Source organism: Lingula anatina, chromosome 5 (genome assembly GCF_051362555.1).
Source record: "Lingula anatina isolate TDL-2025a chromosome 5, LinAna3.0, whole genome shotgun sequence".
NCBI classification, from domain to species: Eukaryota; Metazoa; Brachiopoda; class Lingulata; order Lingulida; family Lingulidae; genus Lingula; species Lingula anatina.
Window position 1 is genome coordinate 491,703 of NC_141771.1, and position 27,865 is coordinate 519,567.

At 39.3% G+C, this 27,865-nt stretch overlaps 1 protein-coding gene and 2 long non-coding RNA genes across 4 annotated transcripts; 1 reads left to right on the forward strand and 2 right to left on the reverse strand.

Moving 5' to 3' along the window:
• Positions 1-3,530: 3,530 nt before the first annotated feature.
• Positions 3,531-6,149, reverse strand: LOC106154459 (uncharacterized). The gene is made up of 2 exons (XR_001237522.3): positions 5,913-6,149; positions 3,531-4,215 (listed from the first exon to the last, which is right to left on the reverse strand). It is a non-coding gene; the product is annotated as an uncharacterized LOC106154459 (long non-coding RNA).
• Positions 6,150-19,034: 12,885 nt separating this feature from the next.
• On the forward strand, positions 19,035-24,573 carry LOC106159865 (lewis-type alpha-(1,3)-fucosyltransferase). 2 transcript variants are annotated; one of them, XM_087013893.1, is made up of 2 exons: positions 19,035-19,107; positions 21,187-24,573. In XM_087013893.1, exon 2 carries the CDS (start codon positions 21,701-21,703, stop codon positions 22,913-22,915), a length of 1,215 nt encoding a protein of 404 aa, XP_086870019.1. In that variant the 5' UTR covers positions 19,035-19,107; positions 21,187-21,700; the 3' UTR covers positions 22,916-24,573. The 2 variants fall into 2 exon arrangements, with proteins under 2 accessions (XP_086870019.1, XP_086870020.1); XM_087013894.1 differs by lacking the exon at positions 19,035-19,107 and adding an exon at positions 19,596-20,661.
• Positions 24,574-26,279: 1,706 nt separating this feature from the next.
• LOC147761423 (uncharacterized) lies at positions 26,280-27,282 on the reverse strand. The gene is made up of 3 exons (XR_015334819.1): positions 26,963-27,282; positions 26,598-26,702; positions 26,280-26,305 (listed from the first exon to the last, which is right to left on the reverse strand). It is a non-coding gene; the product is annotated as an uncharacterized LOC147761423 (long non-coding RNA).
• Positions 27,283-27,865: the final 583 nt, after the last annotated feature.

The window sequence follows — 27,865 nt, forward strand, 5'->3', positions numbered from 1 at the left end:
TTTGTTTTGTAGGATTCATGTTTACAGATCAAGTATTACAGATTAAATTTAAAGTTTGGCACAACTGTTGAAATGGGTTTAATTAAAAGGATTTTTATATTCTGGGAATACAGGTTGTTCATGTTGATGTCATTTTAAAATAATGTACCATTATTTTTTATAAAGAGGGGAAGGCGTGTGGAATCCTGCATAAATTCCACATTGTGTAGTCATAGTTAATCAACATGTTATTATCTAATTTGCGTCTGTCCTGTATACATTTAAATATTATTTTCTGTAAAGGCCCATAGGTAGGCCTATGCTTGAGACAGATGCATATCACCTGTTAATATTGCACAACAATTAGTATGTAAATAAGTAGCAGCCACATGTACACGTATTTAAATAAGAAGCAGCCACATGTACACATAGATTCCCTGTAGATAATCTGTATATAACTTGAAACTTGTCCATAATAAAGACACTTTTGATCTGAGACTGAAGATGTGAGGTTGTTCTGTTATGCTTCTCTGTGCACGTAAAGTGAAAGACTGAGTCGAATCTGGAGTCATGTCGGAGCCCATAGATTAGTTAATTCGTTAATGGAAATTGATACACTGGAATTCAGTACAGTTATAAATTAAAGTTAAAGTCATTTTAGACGGTTCACAACAGTATGTCGAACAGTAGCTGCACCGATATTTCTTCTCATTATACTTAAATTTAGGAAGATAAAAAACTTGACTTGGACTTGTATATTTTCCCACCGGTACGATAGGTATTTAATAAACATACCGGGTGGTAGATTTTTGAAAAATTAATAAGCGTACTGGGTGGAAATGGAGCGTACCGATGGGAAGAAATTTGAAAAATTAATTGACGTACCGACCGGTACGTTTATTTAATACTTCAAGGTATATGAGGAAACACCGGGCGTGATAGCCGCCATTTTTTTAAAGCTGCAGTACGGAATTGTGGGATACGGCTCACTTCGGGAAACCCCTTCCAACCACGTGACTGGTTTTTGCAGACAGCAGAGCCTAGACAGGTTGCGTAACGTGCAGTTAGCACATCGTCGCGAAGCGAAGCTCAAGCAGAGCGAGAATAAAGCCTTCTGCGCGCGGGCAAAGATAATTGCTTTCAGATGGCATTTCTGTACAGGGTGACTTAGTTAAAATGAAAATCTATCTAGCTAGAGACATATCTGTGAATATCCGTAAAAATCTATCAGTCGCCCTGGTAGAGGGTACATATAACCATACATCCACATACTTTTAACCTATTGTATTCACATCCCCGATGTAGATTACCTCTAAGAGCCCTGTGTGACAAATTGACCTGCACATCGTACTATACCTACAAATTTCATATCTATCAGGCATATATACACACACTGGACAATAGAAGTGTCACCCCTACTGAACCAATACTTTGGGGGAGATAAATCACTGTGGAATGATATGCTCCTGGTATCATTTTATTAACATCAAATATCACAAAAAGTCCAACAGTACAATTCCATGGTACAGCGGTTTTATATACTCATTAGTCTCATTATAAGTAGACCAGGCATTATAACTTTGATTACTCTGATTCAGGGGGTGACACATCTATTGTCCAGTGTGTGTAGGAGTACAACATCATGTGATGGTTTGTTAATACAAAAGAAAATATAATGCACTCGTATACACATACTAGAAGTTAGTCCGCGTTAATCACAAGAAAAAAGAGGATGCATAATGATAATAATCACCAAGTAATATACCGTACATAGATTGATATCAGATACCATGCTTCTCAAGCATGTTAATATAAACTGGAGATATCAGCACGTACAAAACTCATACCTACATGTATGACAATCTTAAGTTACTCATTAAGAAGATAACTAATTAACGGGGAAGATATACGTACAAACACGTAAAGTGCCACCACGTACATTTTAATATAAATGTAATCTACATAATTTGGTGACAAGAAAGGCCACATTCAGAACAGTGGACTAACTAGTCCGCCGATCAAATATGGCGCCCCACTCAAAAGCTTGCTGTCTTATCCGCTAATAGGGGCCATTCAGAATAAATGATCTGAGTATCAGCTGATCCAAAGATCCAAAGATCAGATATGTAGGACCCTACATGAAAGGAAGACCGATTATTCCTGAAATGGTCTCTCCACCTCTCACACGGCATCCCACGCGTCGTCCCTCGACCGGTCGAATTAAGCCGAGATTTAATGACTGTGCCCCTGTAGGGGCGTGTGAGAGGCAGAGAGACTATGGCCCCATTCAGAACGGATGATCCGTGTACTAACTGATCCGCCGACTAAATATGGCCCACCGCAGTTCAAAAGCGATGCCGCTGATTCCTGATGGCCTCCCCGCCTCCACAAGCGCCGTCGCTGCAGGGGCCTAGCGTTTAAAACTCGGAGCAGATATTTACTCCGTTTAAAGGCGCGAGTGGATTCGGGGAGACCTTCAGGAATCAGCGGCCTCGCTTTTGAGCTGTGGTCGGCCATATTGTCGGTGGACCAGTTAGTACTCGGATCATCCATTCTGAATGGGGCCTAGTACAGGATTAAGCGGTCTTCCTTTCATGCTTGGACCTAAATAGAGAAGGACAAGTAACGCGGCATCTTCCTTTGAAGCTATGTGCGTTCGGGTAAACATTCGCCTATTGTCTCACATAATCTGTTTTGATAGCTCCACGGGCGTCTGAACAGCTTACTATCAAGGTAGCGCGCGCTGTGCTTCAGTGCATTTCTATTGTTTCTCTGCATTGATAAGGCAATTTCTCGCAGTCCCTCGTGGTTGCTATGATACAGCATTGCCGCCATCTTGCAGTTGCGAGCACACAGGTTTCCGTCAACACGTGGAAATTTATTGAGGGGTTTTCGGCATTTTTCCCCGTTACCTCATAAAAACGGGGTGTGAAGTTTGTCTTCAATACCTGCTGCCTTTCCCTGTCCGTGAGCTAGTCTCTGACAGGACAGGAATACGCACCCAACGACCGGAAATCTCATTCCTACATGTACCAGTAGCTGTGACACCCCGGAAGATCAATCAAATTTACCCAAGAACTGACTGCTGGTGAATCAGACAAATTAAAAATGGACCTTTTTAGCATGTTTGTGAAATTATATATTACCATTAGGGGCCACTCATTTCGCAGACAGCTTAAAGAAAAGTACCAAGAATCTGTGTCTGCATCTACGAAAGAAAAAGGATTGAGAAAGTCTCTCAAAAGGAAGAGTAGAATTACAGCTTGAATTATTACCTAGATTTTCAACAAACAGACAGTATGATCTTGTGCATTTATAACATTTGGGTTTTTTTCACTTAGCAATTAAGATCTTAATTAGAAATTTCATCTAGGTTTACATTTATTTTAATTAGTTATTTAAGAGTCAGATTTGTCGTATTAGTTTGGTAGAAAATAATACACCAGTAACCAAAATATGGCTTTCTGTTTTCAGTAACTGAAAAGCAGTCGTAATTCAAGAACTTATTATAAGTATTTATAATATTTGTTTTTTTTCATTCAGCAACTATCTTTCATTTTTATTTCGCTTTATTTTTCATTAAAAGTTACCCGTTTACAATATGAGATTAATTTCACCAATACTGATCTTATGGTAATAAAAAATGCATATATTTGATATAAAAAATCTTCTTTTTATTTCTTTTCACTTCCTTTTTTTTTACACAACTTTAAATAATAAAAGATTTGACAAATAAGACGCATATCACTGCAAGAGGGTCAATATCAAATGCGAGTATGAATTTTATCAGGATCAGATTTTTTAAACCTGTAGTTAGTGTATTCTGAGGTAATTGAATATGCAATTTCAATCAAGCAAGAAAAAACTGTCTAAACATATAATCCATGTTTTTTACATTTGATTTTTTTTTTCATTATAAGATAGGAAATATAAAACAACTTGAGTACATTCCAATATTTATTATTATAAAAGTAAACATTAAAATTTTAAAATGCTTGTTACAAAGCTAGTGATGATGAATAAACAATACATGTGCAGTTTTCTTGTCTTGTCTCTTTTTGTGAATGTCATGTTGGAGTTCTTTCCTATTTGTATCCAAGTAGTATTAACTTATTTATAAAAGGTATAAACTAATTTCTCATTGACCTATGTGAATTACTGTCCAAATGTTTAATTAGCGAGTCTCCTCTTGGGCAATGGTGCATTGTCCAATTTTAACTTTCTTGTGGAGAGAATCTGGAAGAGAATAAGAATGTTTTTATCACAAACTACTATAAATGACAATTGCCTTTTTTACTTCTACTTGGACATTTGAGCCACAGGTAAGCCTTATCAAATGCATCTCAAGATTCTACCTGTCAGGTAGATTTTCCCTCTAGTTAAATTTACTTCCCTTGTTAGGCATGGACTTTCTAGATCATTATCAGCCAGGTAACTAAGCCGTCTGGCCCTTTGATGATTTGATAAAGCCAGCTAGGTGCTATCCAAAGGCATGTCTCAGGATTATTTCAAAGATTTCAAGCACCTGATAACAAGATAATGCAATGTAGCAAGGCAATTACAGAGGTGAGACTCTTATCACAAATGTGATCAAGATCTACTTTTATGACCATTACCCGAGTAAATATAATCATGAACTTTGCATGTGTACATGTCCACATATACACTTTCACTATAAGACCAATGAGGGTGTTTGTCAATCGTCTTTATTCTGTTTAGGGAATCCAATTTAAAAATGAAAAACTAATAATTATTATTCTCAAACTGGAGCAGACTTTAGCCGGTCATGTGAATATACATATATACTTCAGAGTAGAGTTAATGTCAACTTTGATAAAAGGATATTAAAAGGCCCACAGGTGCGTTTTTTGTGTGTCACAATTGCATGGGTGGTGCCATATTGCAATGAAAGCCCATATTAAGAGTTAAAAAAATAATAATTATCATTCTCAGACTGGAGCTGACTGGAGCTGGTAATGTGTAAATATATATATACTTTCAAGCAGTGTTAATGTCAACTTTGATAAAAGGATATTTAAAGAATCACAGTTGCGTTTTTGTGTGTAACAATTGCATGTGTGGTGTCATATTGCTATGATAGCCCATATTGAGAGTCAAAAAAATAATAATTATCATTTTCAGTCCAGAGCTGACTGTAGCCGGTAATGTGTAAATATATATATACTTTAGAGCAGTGTTAATGTCAACTTTGATAAAAGGATATTAAAAGGATCACAGGTGCGTTTTTGTGTGTCATAATTGCATGTGTTGTGCCATATTGCAATGATAGCCCATATTGAGAGTTATAAAAATAATAATTTTCATTCTCAGACCGGAGCTGACTGTAGCCGGTAATGTGTAAATATATATATACTTCAGAGCAGTGTTAATGTCAACTTTGATAAAAGGATATTAAAAGGATCACAGGTGCGTTTTTGTGTGTCACAATTGCATGGGTGGTGCCATGTTGCAACGAGAGCCCATATTAAGAGTTAAAAATATTAATTATCATTCCATAATTCGGGCTCACTTAAGCAAGTAACATAAACCTATACATATTGTACACAGCGGTGTTGATGCCACCTTTATCTAAACCGTACGTAAAAAATACCAGACCTAAAACGATGTCGGCGAGTCGAATAAATCGGAGAGGAATTGCGTCATTTCAATTCAAAACACGATTTGAGATTAAATTATTGCCGCATCTATGGCTAATTCTTTACATAGAGGTAAAATTTCGAGACTAGAAATATTTTTCTATCGGATCATAGCTAAAGACAAGTATTCGACACCGCAGTTGTACAATTTTAAACACTCATTTTACGGCAACAAACACGATTGCCTTCACCATATTGGGCATTTTGAATTCCTCCATTAACAAACATACCTTATTCTCATCTAGCATCCAAAATAGCAAAAGAAATTGTACTTACATTTTATCTCTATATGTGTCTTGACTCATCCACCCGAACATTTTCCTCGCGTTATCACCAGCTACCTGTCCAAATGACACAAAAAGTCATCAACAGCCGCGATATGCTCGCTACCTGTACGGGAGGTCACGTGATCCGAACGCACATCGTTTCGCGAAGAGCTCGCGCTAAGCCGATTATCCTTTGATCTTTCTCCGCGTTACTTGTCCTTCTCTATTTAGGTCCAAGTTTCATGTGAGGTCCGCCATATTTGATCCTTGGATCATCTGATACGCAGATCTTTTATTCTGAATGGCCCCTATAGACACCGAATAGATTCCCCTTGGGAAGTATTCAAGTGGGTGGGCCATATTTGACCCTCGGATAGTTAGTCCACTACACTGTTCTGAAAGCGGCCAAAAAGACTTCAGTATAGGTTACAGCGTTAAGACAATTCAGGCTGGAGTAATTGTATATAGACATAAGAATTCAAGATAACACAATGGGTTTGCTGTATCGTCATTATACCATTAAATTAATGGGGTTTCAGTAGGATGAACGATCACCACAAATTGATATAAAATAGGCGTTAGGATACATTCACTCTAATTAGATATATCCAAGCTTGTTTTAATAACAGAGCAATTTCCCCACTATAACTTCATATAGCTGCATTATGTATATTTTTATACTCTGTATATACATGTATATTGCAGCTCACATAAATTATTTCTAGAATCGATCGAGGAACTATAGGTACCAGTATATTGTAGTTAACATCACAGCTGTGGCGTATTTGGTCACGTGTCTCGTGTTATTTCATTTAATGTGACACGTGGTGCTGACGTCAGGTAACAACGGCAAAGTATCAAAAACGAGAGCAAAATATGTTTAAAATTATGGATGAGTATTTTAAGAGCCCAATCCTTCATTACAGAACTTGATCTCCTTTCCATAAGTTGATCCATTTGCTTGCATATGGTCGTCTGGGCAGTGTTTTAGTAAACAAGGAGTCTATACATCCACTGCAGTGAGATTCCTGTGTGCTGTCATTCAAAATGTCACACAAGTGCAGCATTTGTTATTACCTCCGCCAAGGAGGTTATGTTTTCACCCCTGTTTGTTTGTTTGTTTGTTTGTTTGTCTGTCTGTCTGTCTGTCTGTCATCAATATAACTCAAAAAGTTAATGACCGATTTTGATGAAATTTTCAGGAACTGTCAGAAGTGGGCCAAGGAACAGATGATTAGTTTTTGGTGGGAATCCGGATCAATAATCAATCAATAATCAGTGATCCGGACCAATAAACAATCAATAATAAAAAATATCGAAATTTTAGGGGTGAAACGGCATTGGATGGAGACTTTGCTGCCTTGGCGGAGGTCTGAGCTCTCTGATTGCTTTTCTAGTTTGAATATATGACAAAAATTTCTACGGTATGTCAGCAGTGTATGAAATGGCCCCAGCCCGCCAGCCCGAGGCTAGTAACTTTCAGACCGGGCGGGTAAGATTTACAAATTACCCGCCCGACGGGCTGGTTATTTTTACAGCCTATTTTCAGCTTGTATTTTGTCGATGTTCACAAGCGATTTCAGCAAAATATCAAATCAACTCACTGTTTTCACCCACTTTCATAGAAGCAAAGAATTAACCATAGCTTGCAATCGAACGCTCGTATCGAAATGTAACCAAGTCTCCCTCTCAGTGGCCTCGTTTTCAAAGTTCCGTCTTTGTGATATGAAGTTGAAAGACAATTTGAAACGAGGCATATTGTTCAGTGCACAGCAGATAACGTTACGTCATTGTTTTGTGTAGAGGAGATACCGCGAGTAGCAATTTGTAGGTTGAGAGTAATAAAAATGTGAAAGTATAAAAAGTTATAATATTGATTAAATAGACTTACAGGTACATGAAGTGCTTATAATCAACAGTAATAAAAGCAACGGAGGCAAATTAAAGGAGAATTTTACAAAAAAATTGAATCCCAAAATTATGAGTGAACGTACGAGTTTATGCCGTGCGTCAGATGTAGTTCTTTTCCCACGTGCTTTCATCTTGGGCTGTCAAAAATGAAAAAAAATTCTATCAAGTCCGATAGAGAAGTTCACAAAAGAAAAACAATTGAGAAAAGAAATAAAAATAACAAAGATTACGACAGAACCAAACGAAAGAGAACAAATTTGGACCCATGGAAAGGTGACTTCGATTTGCAATGAGTCGAGCGGCAACATTTTTTGTAAAACCGTAACTCGAAAGTATCACGCATTGCGACCGAGCGCAAGCATCTCGATCCAATAACTCGCCCCATATAATATATTGTAGCCTCTATGTGATGTAGCTATTCTCAACAAACGATGCTTTCGAGATACGGGGCCCTGCAGGACTGTCTATGGGCCATTAGCGTGCAGGTCCGTTCCCGACCGCTTTAAGCGATATTCAAAGGGACCCTACGTGCTGAATTCTTTCTTCTTTATTGTCAGCACAGAGATCGATTTATTTGACAAGAATATATATACAGGGTTGCTACTTAATATGGAATATTTTTTATCATTGTTATTTTTGAGTACTGATTAATTTTTTTTTGGCTTGAGTCATTAAAAAAGTATGCCACTGAGTAATAAAAACATCCAGTCTTCTGTTGTGAGATATTTTGGTCAATGATATCAAATCTGACATAAGATGCTATTCAAAAAGAAAGGAACACCCCCAAAAAACCACATCAACAGTTTAATGTCAGTATTAACTTTAAGCTAAGATATTAAAGTAAATGATAGCCTCCGGACAGTGATATGTTACACATACAGTCAAAGAACTCACTACAGTAAATCATGAAAAGCCAGTAATTGCGGGTATGACCTCCAGCAGCCGCTTGCAGCGCCCTCATCCTACATGGCATACCCTGTAACACGTTTTGTAGAGTTTGGATGGGGATATCATTCCACGCAGTGATATTTGCCTGTCGCAGTTCATCACTATTTACCGGCCAATGACCATAGCTATTAATTTTGTGAGTTACTTTTGCCCAAAGATTTTCAATTAGGTTCATATCTGGAGAGTTTGTAGGCCAGGGCAGTTGCTGAACCCATTGGTTTTGAAGAAAAACAGTGATTCTGCGGCCTCGATGTGGGGTTGCGCAGTCGTCTTGGTACACAAAGTTGTCCTTGAAGATGGCTCTTACCAATCGAAGCATCGTTTGCCGTAGAATGTCTCTGTAGGAATCCTGGCTGAGGTTGCCTCTTACAAAAACCAACTGGTTCTGGGCACCGACATGAAATTCTCCTCAAACAGAGACGTTACAACCCCCTGCTTGCACCCTAGGTAGTACACAACCATCGTTTTATGTCCTTCGTACACGTCGGTGGACACGGATTCGACCATCAACCCTAAAAGATCCATATGTGGCCTCATTACTGAAAACGACGTGATTCCAGTGTTTTGGCTGCAAACGCACGTGGTCCCCAGCCCATTGCAGGCGTCGCTGTATATGACCTGCTGTTAACAGTGGTTTCCCTACTGGCCTTCGTGCAAAATAACCGGCTTGCAGTAATCTCTTGTTCACGATTGACGTTGAAACGGGCGTTTGAATGACATTCTGCCTCTCTTTTCTGAGGACACTGGTTGCCTTTGTACGACCAGCACGGCGTCCTCTAAGGAGAAGGCGATCCTGTCTTCTTGGTGTGATACGCGGACACCATGGTCGAGGTATTGGAGTAGGTGCCCCTGTTGCAGCATTTCTTTGGAGGACTTTACAAACGGTTCTTGATAAATGTTGAATTACCTGGCAATGGCTGTCCGTTTCTGGACATTTTCTCTGAGAGCAAGAGTCCCATAGTAAGCTGCTTTGCTTAGCTGTCGAACCATATCTTCAATAAGGTACCTGTCAAGTTTCAGTGCGATCCCTTTGTTGCTTCTCTAAACACACTCCAAAGATTGACCAAACCCATGCGTTTTTATACAAGGGCAGAAATTGCCGAAAAGACCACCCCTCACATTTCTGACCACAGAAAATGCAACTGTATGCATCAATTGTTTCGAGAGTTGTATGGTAATTAGGTAACACACCTGGCTACTCAGGGAGTGACACCTCAGATTTGGATGTAAAGTAGTTAGAGAGAAAATAAATATTTTGTAGAAAATTTACTCGCCAAAAAATAATATTCCATATTAAGTGGTAACCCTGTATGTATTTGGTCAAACTTGTTGCAATACAGAAAAGCAGAAATTATGATCAAATGATATCACGAAATCGGAATAAAAGTTATGAATAAATTATTGAAGAAGAAAAGAGACAGCCTGCAAGTTGAACATAAACTGAATTGACTACCCCGCCCTCCCCCGCCCGCTAAAGGGCCCTGAAAATTTTTGGTATTTTAGATGGTGAATGGTGCCATTTGGTATGGTTTAGAACTATGATTCAACTAGTGAAAAGTCTTATTTCAACAGGGGAGCGTTTTTTTTTTTTTTTTTTTTTTTTTTTTTTTTTTTTTTTTTTTTTGCAGAAATTGAAAGGGGGGGGGGGCGTCAGGACCCCCTGACCCCCCTCTAAATCCAACACTGACAAGGTATCATTCAGTAGAAATTCCAACCAATTTCTAAATTTCCATGCATAAGGCATGATATTGCCCTTTCATTTCCAAATTACTCTCCCAAGAATGCATTCTAGACCCCCTCAGCATACCTCTCTTAACTCTAGGGGTTATCATAACTAGGGCAGGTAACTACATGGCCGGGCTGGTAACTTTTCAGAGTTACCTGCCCGGCGGTCTGGCTAGTAATTTCCTTGAATTTCATACACTGCATAGTATGTGCATGCACAAACTTCTGTTAATGCAGGGGGATTCTGTATAAGCAGATACTTCAATTTGGGTTTTATGGCTAGTGTCGGGTGGGGCTATAACAAAGTAAAAAGCCGGGCGCCCATGTGACCAGAGCCCGGCAACATACAGGATGTCCCAAAAAGATGGTGCCAGTTTCGATAAAGTAGCATTTTCTGTTGAAAGGAACATTTAACAATATATTTTCACGGACCTGTCTTAAGCCTCTCTTTCAACCCATCGTGCGTGCTTAGAGATGGTGCGTTCTCGGAGTTCTTGTCAGGCGTAGCGTTGTCGCAGGATGAAAATTAAATCGCAGCGGACGTAAGAAGTAAGTACTTTATGATTAGGTGTGTCATGCTCTAAACCTGGGTCCCGCAAGTGGTCTGTACGCCTTTTTGGAAGTAGGAAGAAGTAAGGAGCACGTACGATCTGTACTTGTGTCGCATACAGTGAGTGAGATAATCGTACGTGTATTGCAAGTGAAGCGTACGTTTTTAGAAATCGTACTTACGAAGTAAGAGAAACGTAAGAGAAACGTAAAGAGCACTTTTTCAGTACTTTTGTCTTGCGTGCTACGAGCGTGCTCCAGGTGTTCTGATTGTCGCAGACAGTTTTCGGGCTGCGTGCTTGGCCAATTTTTTGCACGCAAACCGCTCGTAGAAGCACTCACGACCGGTTGTAAGAGTGGCTTTAAGCCTAGGTCCCAACTGAACGTAAGGGTTGCTACGTGTGGTCTACGGCCAAAAAAAATGGGGAAAATGTGGGAGTTCGTGCGTGAGGAGTACGTCCATCGTGCTACTTTTTGAGGACGCAAACAGCAAGTAGAAACTTTTCACCAATTACATGATTTGTTCCCTGCGATCTAGCTACGTCCTAGCCGGACGCAAGGAACCTAAAAACCGTGCGTCCAAAACGTAGTTGGGACCTAGGCTTTACTACTTGGCCAATTTTTTGAACGCAAACTTCTCTTAGAAGCACGCACGACCGGTTGTAAGAGTGGCTTTAAGCCTAGGTCCCAACTGAACGTAAGGGTTGCTACGTGTGGTCTACGGCCAAAAAAATGGGGAAAATGTGGGAGTTCGTGTGAGGACGCAAAAACAGCACGTAGAAACTTTACGACATGATCAGCAGCCGCTACGTGCGATCTAGCTACGTCCTAGCCGGGCGCAAGGAACCTAAAAACCGTGCGTCCAAAGCGTAGTTGGGACCTAGGCTTAACAGACAGATACGTTTTGTGTGGTTTATAGACTGACTTTTGCAATGACAGTGCTCAATATGGCATGGAGAATTCTCATGAACTCCGTTCGAATATTATTCTCGAGAGCATCAATAGTTTGGGTGTTGTTGACATAAATTCTATCTTTTGAGTATCTCCAAAGAACCAGTCCAAAGGGAAAAAGTCTCCAGTCGTGCTCACCGACCTTGAGGAGCACAATCTACAAACCTATCCTCTTTGGATTGTTTTATCTGGAAATATCTTAAAAACGTGACACACACAACGTAGAGACTCCTACCAACATAACATTACATAACAATAACATAACAAAACATATTTTATATATACCTTATATAATGGCCAATGATCCTGGAAAGTTCCCAGTTACCGCCCTGTGTATGTATTATATCATAACCTCTGCTCTCTGAATTGAATGGAAGAAAACCCGTACTGTGACTTCAGCTATATGTGGGTTTACTGTTATGTCAGACTGCATAAAATAGTGACAGATGACGACGATCTAGAGGTTTCAAACATTTATTCACCGACCTATTAGTCAGCGGATCAACGTTGTTGTGATGACAGCCTTACCAGCATTGTTCACATCTCTTTCAAAACTTTTGTCTACATCTCTTTAAGACTTCAATCTTTAGACCCATCTTTAAAAAGTTAATGTTGATTCCACTCTCCCACTAAACGATAGACCAGTGGCCAATTTGTATTTTCTTTCAAAGGTCGAAAATATTATCCCTGTCAGATTGTTTGATTATCTCAAGTGATTATCTCAGAAAACCCAGTCAGCATATAAGCCTGGCCATAACACAGTAACAGCACTGATTTGAATCAAAATAATTTACTGATTTGAATGATTAGGGGTGAAGAAAAAGACCTGTCAGCGGCTTTTGATACAGTAAAGCATCAATTGTTTCAACGAAATATTATTGACGACGCAGACTTTACGGTAATGATCAGCAATAAGTTGTTGTTAAATCGGTCACTTATTCTTAACTTAACCGTTTTTATGCAAAAGGTAATTTGCCCGGACCCACGCGAGCCAGCGTTCGTTTTCGCGACTTCACGATTCCGTTGTGACGGAATAACGTGCGTCATCTGGGATATGAACTCGTGACTTTCCGTCACCGTTGTTGGTGATGGCTTTGGATTTTTATGGCAGTCAAGCACACTACCGACTGGTCCGCCCACCCTCTGTACGTACGGGTTTCCTCTTATAGTAATCAAATGCAATTTTTAGAAATTTATAGCAAAAAATATAAACACTGAACATCCTAGAATTCGAACTCACGCATAAGTGTCTAGCTGTGTCCAAGACAGTGGAGTTACCACGGAAGCCGCAGAAGCTTCGTTAGTAGGCTGTAGATCAAATGGAAACTTTCTATCTACTTGTAATGTTTACATCGACAATGACAATCGACATGAGTAATTTATCCCGCTCAACGCCAGTCCCCGAACATGGTCTTATCATCAATTTTGGAGTACTTGATGTACATGAGGCCTTGGATATTTTCCCAATTGCATTTATATTAATGAAAACAACACCTTGATTTTGTCAAAAGTTTATTTATTTATTTATTTTTCTTTTAGAATCATCATGTAACAGTAATGCAAGGCTGACACTTGCACGATTTTGGCCCCGATTTTGTCGTGGCAGGTCGTGCCATTTTGGGGCACGAAGTGGGAGGCTCCCGCACTGTTCCCTACTAGTTCATGCTTAGTTCACGACGAGTTCACGACGAGCTCACGAATAGTTTACGAATGCATGTCCACATTGACACAAAGTGGCACGACAAGTTCACGCATAGTTTGCGCATAGTTTACGCACTTCCCGCATTGGCACGACGAGTTTGCGCAATTCGGACGGTGTCGTGCCGACTTGGGCACGCGATATACGTGAGCTGCTCGTGAATTATTCGGCAGTTCGTAACAGTCGTGGGTCGTGGCATGGCGCGCACTGCCACGCACTTGCACGCATCCTCTCGCATCGTCCCGACGAGATCACGACGAGTTCACGAACAGTCGCGAAATTTTGTCGTGACCAAAATTTTGAATTTCTTCACGCCAGTTCACGACTAGTTTGCGCACTGACACGACTCGAGTCTTGCCAATGCGTGCCACAGAATCGTGCAAGTGTCAGCCTTGCTTTACATTTCAGAAAACATTACATTAAATAGAAAGCTATTTTGAAAGTTTATTGAAACATCTAATGGTCAAGTCGGGCATTAAATTCACACTTTCTGAAATACTGGCGTCGGGCGTGGGAACAGTGGCATATTCAACGTCGTCTTTATCTAGTTCTTTCAGTCTGTGTGCCAGCTCTTTGGGAGACTTAAAGTCGTGTGTGTCTATGTGCCAGGACGAAGGGATGCCAAGACGCGTGTAGCTGTCCTTTAACGAGTGGCATTTTTTGCTCAAATCATGGAAGTTCATGGATATTTCCAGCCTCAAATAAAAATATAATAAAAATCGTCAAAACAGCACCGTCACGCGTCAAATTCTTCAACTTCCAACTTCCACGTGGAGCGTGAGTGAACGGCATCAGGAAGACCGATGTAAACGGAATGCAGGTACGCCCGGAATAGGAATGGTAGTCCTAATGGGACCTGTATTCCTGAAATATATATTGAACAAAAATATAAACGCACGAAAGAATATGTTGATTTATTTTCATGTATGGAACTGGAGTATATGGCCAACATTAACAGTATATTTTCCTCAACAAATAGACATCACTTTGAGAGCATTACGGGAAGTTTAAATGCATAGTCCAAGAGTTAGGGCATCAACTACACCATGGGGGTCAACATCCTGAGTTCACATCAGACACTAATAACAAGGATGGCCACCATCAGCTTCGCACAGAGCAGTACACTGGCAGCGCATGGGCATCACCAAGTTGTCAATAGTGGCCTGAGGGATATATCCCATTACTTCTGGAGTGCTACTCGCTCTTGGCGAACATTCTCGGGAGCTGGAACATGATGATGAAAACGCTGATCCAGAACATCCCACAGGTGTTCAGCGGGCGACATATCGGGTGTGGTAACACATGGTTGGCGGATATGCGGGCGGTTCCTCATGCTATCAGTGACTCTGAAGCGTGTTCTCAGACGGCTGACAGTGGAATGATGCACATTCTGGCATGTTGCAACTTCTGTTACCAACAAGCCAGCATTGAGCAAGCCGATGGCATGCTCCCTCATGATTTCAGACATCTGTGGCATGTTGACAAGTGACAGAAATGCACATTTTGGTGTGCCCTTTTATTGCATAGACTGTAAGGAGTGTCTGTTTATTGGTCATGCAGATTGACCTCCACTCGTTCATGCTCCATTAGTCTTATGGGTGGAAAAACTAAACCTTTAAGTATACTCACGGGAATCATCCAAGTGAAGCCAGACCACTATACTTGATCAGTACAAATCCATCAATTCACAAATAAACCATCAACTTCGGCATATTTCATGATTATCCATTTTAACTGACCATTTTAGTTTCGTGCGTTTATATTTTTTTTGTTCAGTATATATGCATAGGACTACTATTTTCCCTGCAGACCTGCATTCCATTTACATCAGTCGGCGAAGTGAAGGTCCGCCCGATTTTTATATCCGACACATTATATTACATGTACTACTAGGTAAAAACCAGTGACATGAATAGTACGCTTTAATTGAAGGTGGATGTTTTTTTAAAAGTGCCGTCAACGGATCTAATTTGCAAATTTATGTCACAAATGAATGGATAGGGATACTAAAATAAAAATAAATGTATGAAAATTTCTCTTGCGTTATTCTTCATAATGATATTTTTTCATTCAGTCTGTCAATATCAAAATAATAAAAGGAAATACACACATTTTATTATTTATTATATGTGACTTTCATTTAATACTAATAGGACTACCATTCCTTTTACACTGGTCTTGTTCACTGCCGAGTCCAGGTGTAACGTGACAGCGAGTCCCCCATAAGAGAGAGTCCCATTCATTTGTACAGGTGAGCCTCGCCCTAGATTTTGACCCACTTAGGTCAGACTAACCCTAACCATTATAACTATATGGAGCTCGAGGGCGTGTAACTGCATGCCAATACAGTCATGGAAATGAAGAAAGCAGACTCTTCGACTGATGAATAAATGTCTTTATTGGTAAACCACCATGAAGACCGAAAGCACTGTGAAAGCTAAAAATGAAAATAAACATGATTTACTTAAAGGCCTTGTTAAATGAGACAGTTATTTTTTAAAATACTCACTCAAGGCAAAGTTTACTCTATTACAACTGAAATCTAATCTGACAATTCAGACAACCTTTAACAATAACAAACATAACTAGTAATTAACACGGAACTCACCGTTCACGCCCTAGACCTATTGTGAATCAAGCTAGCTATGTCTATTTTCCAAGTCACAGTGAAGACTGAGAAATCAGATTTGGACTTTAAACCCTTCCGAAAGCCTTTTGCCATGAACAATACAAAAAACGAAAAGGCAGCGGCTAAGGGAAGCCAGAGTGCGGACAGTCTCGCACCAAATAGTAAAGTGGGCAAAAACAACAAAATACGAACTTATTAAAGTAAATAATATTTTTAAATAAAAGACAAAAAAGTACCTTAATTTTAATCCTGTCCTTTTGTGATATTAATAGAGAGCTAACCATGCAGCAATTCCAAGTGGGCAAACGGGCACTTACAGGGCGGACTTTCTGTCACAAGGACCCTCAGTTTCATTACGCCGGTTTTGATTGTCTCATTCGGACAGAATGGTTCTCGTTTACAGACGAAATGGTGAACATGACCGATTTGGTAGGTTAAGTGTTAAGGTTTGGGCGGGTACAAGTGGCACTTCCAAGGCAGAACTCATGATGATTGATGGAAATCTGAAGAGTGGAGAAGGATGCCCCAGGTCCGCATTCCAGGTGTGGTACATGCAGAGCCGGATCCAGAATTATTTGAAGGGGGGGGGGGGGATCCGCTGATGCGAAGCGGACTCCCCCCCCCCCTTTGGCGTGGGGTTTGGGGCTCGGTGTAGGGCCCCGAAATTTTTTGATATTTTATAGGGCGAACGGTGCCATTTTGTATGGTTTAGAAATATTACAGTCAAAATTCTAATTTCAAGAGGGGACCATTGGTGTGATTTTTTTCAGAAATCGAGGAGGGTGGTGTCAGGACCCCCCTGACACCCCCCTAAATCCGCCACTGGGTACATATATTGTCCATGAGGAGGAAGGTACTAGTCTGTATTACAACCAGGGGAGGACACACATGTAACTGAACAATGTAATATTACTTCTATAACAATATTGTATAAGCAGTATATTTAAACCATAAATATTAAAAAAATTCTTAATTTTGCCAGTTTATATCGGGGCACAGGTTCGGTGTTGTAACTACATGTAGTACTATAATCAAGGTGAGTTGGGGACAGTGGAGTATTGTTTTAGGTAATCTGCCAAAGCATTAAACCTGTATTGACCTGTTATAATTGATAAGATAAAACCTAAATTCAAGATTAGTTGGAGAGGGAGGAGTATTATATCATGCAGTCTGGAAACCCAGATATCGATGCGGTCACAGCACGTGGGGCGGTGGGGCGATCATTCCTTGCTGTGAGCAGAGTATTGTAACCAGTGACACTGCGCTATCTGGGAACTTTTTACGACCATTGGCCATTATAATATATATATATATATATGGGCCATTCCGTGGTATTTTTTTTGCCCTTACGGAAGGACATTTGACACTTCAAAGGAAAATATTTTAAAAAGTAGAAAAGTTAAAAGGTCAATTTTTTGTATGTTTATTCCTCTATAAGTAAGTTATAATTAGGCAAAAAATTAGGCTTAAAAAATTATAGTTACGAAAAAATTATAATAAATAGTTAGCATCTCGGAAGGTTGTGAAATGCACATGGAATTTCAACAACAAAATTCTGCTCTGTCTGTGGAGATGATATTAAAGTCAAATCAAAATATGAATATTTGATTATTTCACTTTCTCAATATATAAAATCAGTTTTTGGAAAAAATAAATTCAAATATTTTGCATATAAAAAAATCAAGTAGAACGCTTCTCGGAAGGACATTTTGTCCACTGCTAAATAAAATGTAAAACAAGGCTAATAATAATATTTTATGAATACATACCATCATACAGAGAGTCACCCATGATAGAGCGTCCGCTTCCCATTCATTTGTAAAGGTAAGCCTCGCCCTAGATTTTGACCCACTTAGATCAGGCTAACCATTATAGTTAAGTGGAGGGCGAACTCTATGTTACACGGACACTCAGTTTCGTTACACTGGCTTCTTACTTTGCTACAGCCCCATCCCGAAACCAGCCAAATTGAAATATCAGCTTTGACTGGGTTCCCATGCCTAGATCGATCCATCTGGATGGGTCTATCTCCCTGGGAAATCTCACTAAATTGTTATTAACTAACCGGCTTTAATGTCTCTCACGCCTACCGAATCAGCTAACAACTTTACTAAGCGTGACAGACATTTGATAGCAATTTAGTGAGACTCCCCAGGGAGATAGATCGATCCAAATATCTGTGGAAATGGTCCCTTATACAGAATCCCCCTGCATTAACAAAAGTTTGTGCATGCACGTACCATACAAACTTTATCATATCTTAAAATAACAAATGCTGCGCTTGTGTCACATTTTGAAGGACAATCTCACTGCAGTGGATGTATAGACTCCTTGTTTACTAAAACACTGCCCAGACGGCCATTTAGAGGTACTCTATACCGGGGATGTGAATAAAATAGGTTAAAAGTATATGGATGTATGGTTATATGTGTGAACTGTTAGCATGCTATATATATCATGTGATAACAAATATGTTAAAAATTCGATGTGGAATAAAAGTACTTTCACCATCGTGTGATTCAGTATTATGTGACAGTTAATGTGTTACCCCACCTTTATAATAACGATGTTGCTGGAGTCATAACAATAGAACTGTAACTTTTCATATATCTCGGATTTGACAGCCATAAATTTTTGTGCTCCATTACTACTCGTTTTTTTAAAGATAAGCTTATCTATCGGGGCCATTGAATAGGCAGTCAATCAATCAAGGTTTAATAGTTATAACTGATAAAGGCTGTACTAGAGGAGCCATATTGGCAAAGTGGGTTTACTTCACTCAGGGAGTTAAAGGTAAGGATCGAGCGCGTTTAAAACAAAAGATACCAGAATATGGCGTAATAGGAGTGCCGGGTAGGTAAGCGGTCGTACGGAAATCTACCGGTGCTTACCAACCCCGGATGACATTAACTGGGACTGGCAGTGACACAGCCAAGGACCTGTATGTGTGTACATGATTTATATACCACAAATAACCGTAAAAATAAGAGGCCAAGTCGATGCAGGGACTGAACGGTAAACACGAAATGGGGGGGGGGGGGGGGGGTGTGGTGGACAGTGGGTGGCTGGAGGAAATTGAAGGTTCAAGACAACGATGCCAGTTACATGGTCGCGCAAAGGACGCAGAAAGGACGCCGTCCAGTGTAAAGGGGGCTTAAGCGAAACACAAGTGAAAATAATTGACGAAGTTGATGCAGGGACTCAGCGGTAGACACGGAATGGGGATGGAGGTGGGGGGTGGGGGTGGGAGGGTCAGTGAACATGTGGGGTGTACAACAGGTGGCTGGAGGAAATAAAGGCTCCAAGACAACAGGTGTATCAATTTTAAAACATAATGGCGGATTCAACCCCACCTTCGCCCAAAAAATCAATTTATGCAATCTAGGGTTTTCATTGCATTGAAACTACATGGTCATGTTACTCTCGGACATGAGCATACACTGAACAGGGCGGGTGCCATATCATCAAAACTACGATGAATGCAAAGATAACATAGAGGTCTACATAGGGGTAGCTCAGCTGATTGCACACCTCAGGTAGAGGTAACAATTAGGCAGACCAAACACATTAAAGGACATTCTAAAATTACTAACAGTGTAGTTCTCATCGACTAGGCTTATTACAGGCACAGTTATTCAGGCCATTGTTTTTTTAATATCGGAAATGACACATGCTGCCTGTACAATCATCATCTTCAGTTGTCTAGCTCACATATTTCACGAACTGTTACCTGTGGGATATGTGAACAGGAAGTGGGGAGAGAGAGAAAAAACGCATGTTTAGTCACAACACGGGTCGATCATTGTTTGAACGTGTAGCCTCGATGGTTATTCTTTTATGTCGCATACAATGCTTGTGAATGACTTCACCCGCAGCTGGGGTTTTAACAATAGGATATTATTGCGCCTGTGCACAAATGTATTTCTGTCGGAATGCGCTGAAGCTCGAAAGTGTAATATATGTAATTGTTGGAAGTGTCGCCGTGGTCTAGGTAGGTTTATGAGGGGTAGATACCCTTTCTTATCAGACACGTCTTTTGCAGACAGGTTAAGAGACGCATGCAGTGTTTATAGCATTCAATAAACCTCCTGGACCTTTAGGCCGACCAAGCTGTGCTAAGATTTCTGTCCGTCGATAACTGAGCATGAAAATCCCCTCAGAGTTACTCCGAATACTGTCAGTTGCTGTGTTTGTCGCTATCATAGAGCGCAAATTAAATGTCTTACTCCCAAACAGGACGTCAGGTACGCTATCCGCCATATTTTCTGGCTCCACGTGAAAGTCGGGGGCGTTCATTCCTCACCTAGCGACAGAATGGGCTAAAGAAAGAATGCGCTGAAGCATCAGGTAAATTCTTTTCACTCACAGCATGTAGATTTTGAGGGGACTTGAAGTGTGAATTCTTGTTATCTTTGGAATAATAGGTTGCAGTTTATGGTACCGGTAGACGCTTTTCGGCTTATTGTGATGTTATTTATAATTTGTCAACAGGAGATCAAGTGGTTTGACCTTTGCGGTAGACCTTAGGTTTTTTTTATTACATGTAGCGTTAGATTTACATGTTTTAGTGCACGTGTCTGTGTGTGTGTGAGAGAGAGAGAGTGTGTGTGTGTGTGTGTGTGTGAGAGAGAGACTTTATCATCAGTAGTAACCATATACATAGGCAGATACTAGTATAACACAATTTAAGATGGATTATTAATATTCATATGTGGAAGTTTAAAACATTTCTTTTGAATATAGTAGAATGCACAAGGAACATTATATTTGTTCAAATTTAAAAATAAATTAGAAAATTAAAAATAAACAATTACCTGAATAACTGTTATAATAATAAAATATGAAGGTAACATGATTTTTTTTTGCTTTCAGATGAGTATACCCCGAACCTTTCCCAGACCTAATTCATACAGTGGGGTTTGTATAATGTAGTTGGAAATCTTCGTCAAGAAGGATTTATATAAAAGCCTGTCATCTTTTTTGATAGTTGGACATCTTTGTTAAAAAAGAAAAGACTGTCATCAATTTGGATAGTTGGACATCGTCGTCAAGAAAGAAAAGACTGTCACCAATTTGGATAGTTGGACATCTTCGTCAAGAAAGATTAATATAAAAGCCGGTCACATATTTCGATAGTTGGATATCGTCGTCTAGACGGATTTATGTAAAAGGCTGTCATCTGCTGGATAAAGGACACTTCGGAAGATTATCAGTTCACTGTATAGTTTAAGTTTATCAAACGTGATGACTTTCATTTGTTAGTCATTGCAAATCATAGCACATCATGTCTATAAAAAGAATATCCCTTTACAAAGTCGAACAACAAACAACTGAGGCATTTGCGGCATCCATCGTACTGGTACTTATGTAGATCTTCTGTCCAGCCATGACAATTAATATGAAGATATTGTTACAAAACGGCTTGATTGCAATCATCGTATCCGCACTCCTCTTTGGGATGCTTCTTTTAACAGAAACCTATAAAACCGTAACTTTTTCAAAGTTTATTTTACCACAGCCAATCTACGGAAATCATGACAAGAACGGATTTAAAAAAAGTCCAACGTTTTCAGGGAACAAAACAAAGATTTCAGAGGCACCAAAGGACGCTAAACTTATTTTATATTGGATTCCCAGTTCTTCTGGTTTTGACTACTTCGGGTTGAAAAGATATCACACCTCATTCGAAGGTTTGAAGTGTCCCGTGGGGAACTGCAAGGTGATGGAGGATATGAGTGCTGCCTACGAAGCCGATGCCATCATTTTCATGGGTAGAGCATTAGGTAAAAAACCAGAAAAACGGAACCCCAAAACGCGCTGGATATGGACCAATCACGAGAGTCCATGTCACACGTACTTATCCAATGATTGGACGTTTAACTGGACGATGACTTACAGGAAGGACAGTGACATCTACAGTCCATACGGATTTCCCCTCCTTGACGAAAACCACGATGAAGCAAAGAAAAGGGACTTTCTGTCAGTTGCCAGGAGCAAAACTAAATTAGCGGCCTGGGCAGTCAGCAATTGTAATGCTCCAAGTCAACGTATGGAATATGTGAAGGAATTACAGAAATATATGAGCGTGGACATTTATGGGAGTTGCGGGCCATTTAAATGTGGACGCGACAGGGAAGCTAAATGTGATGATATGTTTAACAAAACGTACAAATTTTATCTGTCTTTTGAAAATAGTTTTGCCACGGATTATATCACAGAAAAATTATATAAAATCCTCCCATTGGACGTTATCCCGGTCACACGTTCAGGTGCCAACTACACGCGTCTTGGCATCCCTCCGTCCTGGCACATAGACACACACGACTTTAAGTCTCCCAAAGAGCTGGCACACAGGCTGAAAGGACTAGATAAAGACGACGTTGAATATGCCAAGTTGTTGCAATTAAAGGCTGGTATCCAAGTCTCTTATTGGATTCGTGCTTATTGTAATATTTGTGCCAAGCTTCACTCTCAAACGGAACCAGTGAAATCCTACAGCGCCCAGGATATACGTAGTTGGTACGGCACATGCAAACCCCCTGATGATCTGCGGTTTATGACTCGAAGCAGGCGGAGTATAGAAGAAAATTTCATTATGTGAGGAACGGACGTTTTATCGGCTAAAAGTATAGTACGTCTTGTCGTTATAAAACACACACATCAAGGCATGTTCAGAAAACAGCAAGTAGTTTGCTACAATGTAACCATTTTATGTGCGGTTTGTTACAAAGTAATCATTTTAAGAAGAGTTTGTTACAAAGTTATCATTTTACGTGCGGTTTGTTACAAAGTAAACATTTAAAGAGCAGTTTGTTACAAAGTAATCATTTTAAGAGCAGTTTGTTACAAAATAATCAAATTACAAGCAGTTTCTTATAAAGTAATCATTTTACGTGCGGTTTGTTACAAAGTAATCATTTTAAGAGCAGTTTGTTACAAAATAATCAAATAACGAGCGGTTTGTTACAAAGTAATTATTTTAAGAGCAGTTTCTTACAAAGTAATCATTTTACCTGCGGTTTGTTACAAAGTGATCATTTTACCTGCAGTTTGTTACAAAGTAATCATTTTACGTGCAGTTTGTTACAAAGTAATCAAATTGCGAGCAGTTTGTTACAAAGTAATCATTTTAAGAGCAGTTTGTTACAAAATAATCAAATTACGAGCGGTTTGTTACAAAGTAATTATTTTAAGAGCAGTTTGTTACAAAGTATTCATTTTAAGAGCAGATTGTTACAAAGTAATCATTTAACATGCAGTTTGTTACAAAGTAATCATTTTAAGAGCGGTTTGTTACAAAGGAATCATTTTAAGAAGAGTTTGTTGTAAAGTATTCATTTTTCGTGCGGTTTGTTACAAAGTAATTATTTTAAGAGCAGTTTGTTACAAAGTAATTATTTTAAGAGCAGTCTGTTACAAAATAATTAAATTACGAGCAGTTTGTTACAAAGTGATCATTTTACCCGCGGTTTGTTACAAAGTAATCATTTTACGAGCAGTTTGTTACAAAGTAATCATTTTAAGAGCAGATTGTTACAAAGTAATCATTTAACATGCAGTTTGTTACAAAGTAATCATTTTAAGAGCGGTTTGTTACAAAGGAATCATTTTAAGAAGAATTTGTTGCAAAGTATTCATTTTTCGTGCAGTTTGTTACAAAGTAATTATTTTAAGAGCAGTTTGTTACAAAGTAATTATTTTAAGAGCAGTCTGTTACAAAATAATTAAATTACGAGCAGTTTGTTACAAAGTGATCATTTTACACGCGGTTTGTTACAAAGTAATCATTTTACGAGCAGTTTGTTATGAAATAACCATATTACGAGCGGTTTGTTACATACTAACTACATAACGTCAGTGTTGGAGGGACATGTGAGTGAAGAAGCAGTCGTTAGTTAGCGAACGGTCGTTAGCCTCTTCTTATAGTGAGGAATAACCACAAAATTCTGGAGCTTTCGAACGTTTATCCACCGACTCCCGCTTCATACAACTTCACAAATATTTATACTCAATTTCTCCGTACTGATCACGCATTTACTTGTTTTCTTTTCCATTGTCTTTGCGTGATTACGAAATATTTTCCATTCGCATGTTGCAAGTCACCACGCAACATTTCCTTATTAGGTAATCCCCAAGAGACTTGTTTTCAATTAAAGATAACTAAAATATTATTTGGATTACTCATACTTGGACCTTATCCAAAACTCAGTTATCATGTGATAAATAGATGATCAAAAATAAAATATGTTATGAAATTAACCAATCACATTAACTGTTACTGACTTTGACCTTTTCCATCTTTTTCTGACACTAAAAACATGTTCTACACTTGTTGACTCTTGGAGAAACTTAACTTACACTCAATAACTCTTTGTCCCTTTTACTCTTTTGATTCCGCTTTAATTGTTATCTGTAATTAGTGAAAGTGTAAGTAATTTGCTTTACAACACTCTCGCTAGTTATGAGTGCCGTTTCACGAAGCTATCGCTAGTTCTCTCGCTCGTTATTGTGTCGTTGTTACCATGGATATTTAACGACTGGTCAGACCAGTCGCTAACTTCAGAGTTTCATCATACGCATGCGTAATAAATGAAACAGAAAGGTTGCTTAGTCACCGTTTTCTGTCGTTTGTATGCCATGCAGCGTTTGCCTTTCTTGCCTTCGTGCTGGAAGACGGCAACGTAGACATCACGTTTTCTTCAGAGGCAAAATTTATTATAACATATGAACGATGATGCAATTTAAGAAAGGTCTTACTTGTCTGTTGTGATGGGAAAAACGGTGGAGAGGGCAGTGGAGATCCTTTACGACAACCTCAAACCAGACGTTCATTTGCTATTTCAACCGCCAACCGTTACAGAGTTACAATATTTATGACATTTCTTACGAAAGAGTCCCACTTCAGGTAGACTGTTTACGGTGAGTAACGAGAAAACTAGGAACCGAACTTAACAACAGAACTTAGCGATGGGTTAACGAAAGCTTCGTGAAACACCACACGAAAATCGCTAACTTTTCTCGTTAGCGAGATAGTTCTGTCGTTAGTTATTCTAACTAATACCCCCGTCACACTTAATCGGAATCAGCAGGAATTAAGAAGAATGAGGCTGAATGAAGAAGTTTAAGGGGACAGATAGGGTTAACTACGCTTAAAATCATGTTTTTGAGTTTTTTGTGTGTTTCTATTAATCAAAAAAGTATCTAACGTTGGCTGTAATAATTATTTTGAATTTGCACCGCAAAATGTGTCTTTTGATGAGTTTTTCAACCGGCACGCGCCCCAGTCAGGCTGACAACTAAGCCACGCCTCTGTTGCTAAGGGCCGTTGCCATGAGGGGGGCGGAGCATAGGTAATGAGTTATAAGCCGATTACGTGTGCGGTAATAGGTCATAAGTCTTACATCAGCTAAGCAGTGAAGAAGTCGAGTACGCTATGGGGAAGAGAAAAGTTCGTGTTAAAAAGCCATTTCCAGAGGAAAGAAAGAAAATTTTGAAAGAGAGTATGCGCGGCGGTTGGGGAAAACCGGTATTTGCTGAGTCGGATGACGAGAGAGAGAATCTACCTGGAGCGAGCGCTCGTAAGATACTGAAGGACTTAGAACAGCCCTCGGAGTCTTCAGACAGTGCTCGCGAGGAAGAAACCGTAGCTACTGGGACCTTTAAAAAAACATTTGAACTTCATTAGGCCTATACAGCTTGTTTATTGGGAAGTCCAACGACACAGTAAATCAGTCTTTTGATTTTTTGTAATGCATATGGAAATAAAATTGGGATTTCTGAGCAAAATGTTATCTAGATTTCAGTAGAAAAAGGCTTCATGTTACATAAAAGAGAATAACCTCATGTTAATCTTCATACCTGGTTTAAATCGCACACTATAAGCACTTAGTCATTGTTGCAGGAGTAGATAGACCTAATGTTAAAAAAATGGTAGCCAAAGACAAAGGCATCAAGATTCCCAAGATTCCTCCATGGAAACCGCATACCCAGTCTAAAAGAAGCGAAAAAAGACCATAGCTGTTGTAAAAATTACATAATCATCCTAGTAGGCATACAGAAAGAGAAAAAAGGTTTTTTGATAAAAGTTATATAGTTTGTATATGTAGCTCCCAAAAATTTTTTGCATCATTATACTTAATCTGTATACTTGGAGTAAATAAAGAACTATCCCAGGAAAGCCTATTAGATAGAAAAATACAATGCCAACATATTTTACTTTAAACCCTGTTTGTAATTGGATAAAGGTTTGTACACTTGCAATAAGAAATTTTACCTTATCTTACCTGTCTAATCTCAGCTTTCACCTGGTTGGGTATGATTGCCCTGATAAAAGAAAGCACATCTGCTGGGAAGCTGTAATGGCATCCGTCCGGCCCAATGTCTTGCTTCTGTATAAAAAAAATTACAAAAAATGAATGTTATAACCAAGTGATAGAAACTGGATAAAGTGAACTTCTAATAAAAATCTTATTTGACCTTTTAAAAGTCAGACTCTGTAAAGAAATAGCCCTATACTATTACAAAATACTTTAACCAACACATTTTACACGTTTGTAATAAAAAGTGAAAAACAACATTTTTGTCCTAATGTTTTGCAAAGGAACTCATACTGAAGATTGCTATATTAAAAATAACGTGTTTTTTTTACCTTCAATGCCCTTGCCCAAGAGCTGTAGTGCATGAAACGAATTTTAATGTGTTTTTCCTTTCATTTTTGCGGCTGTGACTGTATGATCTAATCCTTTTGCGAACTCTTTCCCATCAAACCTAAAAATAAAAGGAAGGTATGATAAATACGACGCACGTGGTACCTCAACACATCAGACTTATTCATAAGATAACTTCATTCAGTGCCCTGTGTGATCTAGTATTAGACGCAATCCACGGTAAAATGCCGACGCAACTTTTACATGCTTCAAAAGATTTGAATAGATACTTTTTTACAATCAACACGTTCGTGGTTTCAAAACTCACCTACACTGAGCCATTTCACTCAAAAGCCTTCTCTCAGCCACTTTTATCGCTGGTTCTTGTGCAGCTGAGCGTCTCCCCTTTATCTTAGCTGGCATTTTGAGAAATACTGCTATGAGATAATCGCTGGATTTTTCCGTTGATCTGACGATTACCAAGTGTCGTGCAAAATAATCCTGCAGCGTTACCCGTCAAAAAAACTCGTGTTAACACAAGTGACGGACACTTGCTCTCGACACAGTTTTATCTGATCACTTTGCCGATAACAAAGAAGGAATCTCTCAGGTAAAATTACTCGATTGCCGAGGAAGAGCCATTGAAACGATCAAATGCAACTTCACACCTCTTAATTGCGGTTAAACGTAATCGCCTTTGTTAGCGCTTCCTTCTACTTATCCTTGACACCCTACGGGGCATCACTAGGCTAGGACCCTCTCCAGAGCTGTCAATCAAAGTGGCGGCACGCTTACATGCCTAACGAGTGGTCGGAAAATGTAACAAAAGCACGATTTTCTGCCCCTTCAAAGCACCCAAACAAAATATTTTTAGATGACAATAAGCAATGGTTCCATCTGATCGT

What these genes read in the sequence shown, in the direction of transcription:
- LOC106159865 (XM_087013893.1), top strand. Translation starts at nt 21,701, where the DNA reads ATGACAATTAATATGAAGATATTGTTACAAAACGGCTTGATTGCAATC.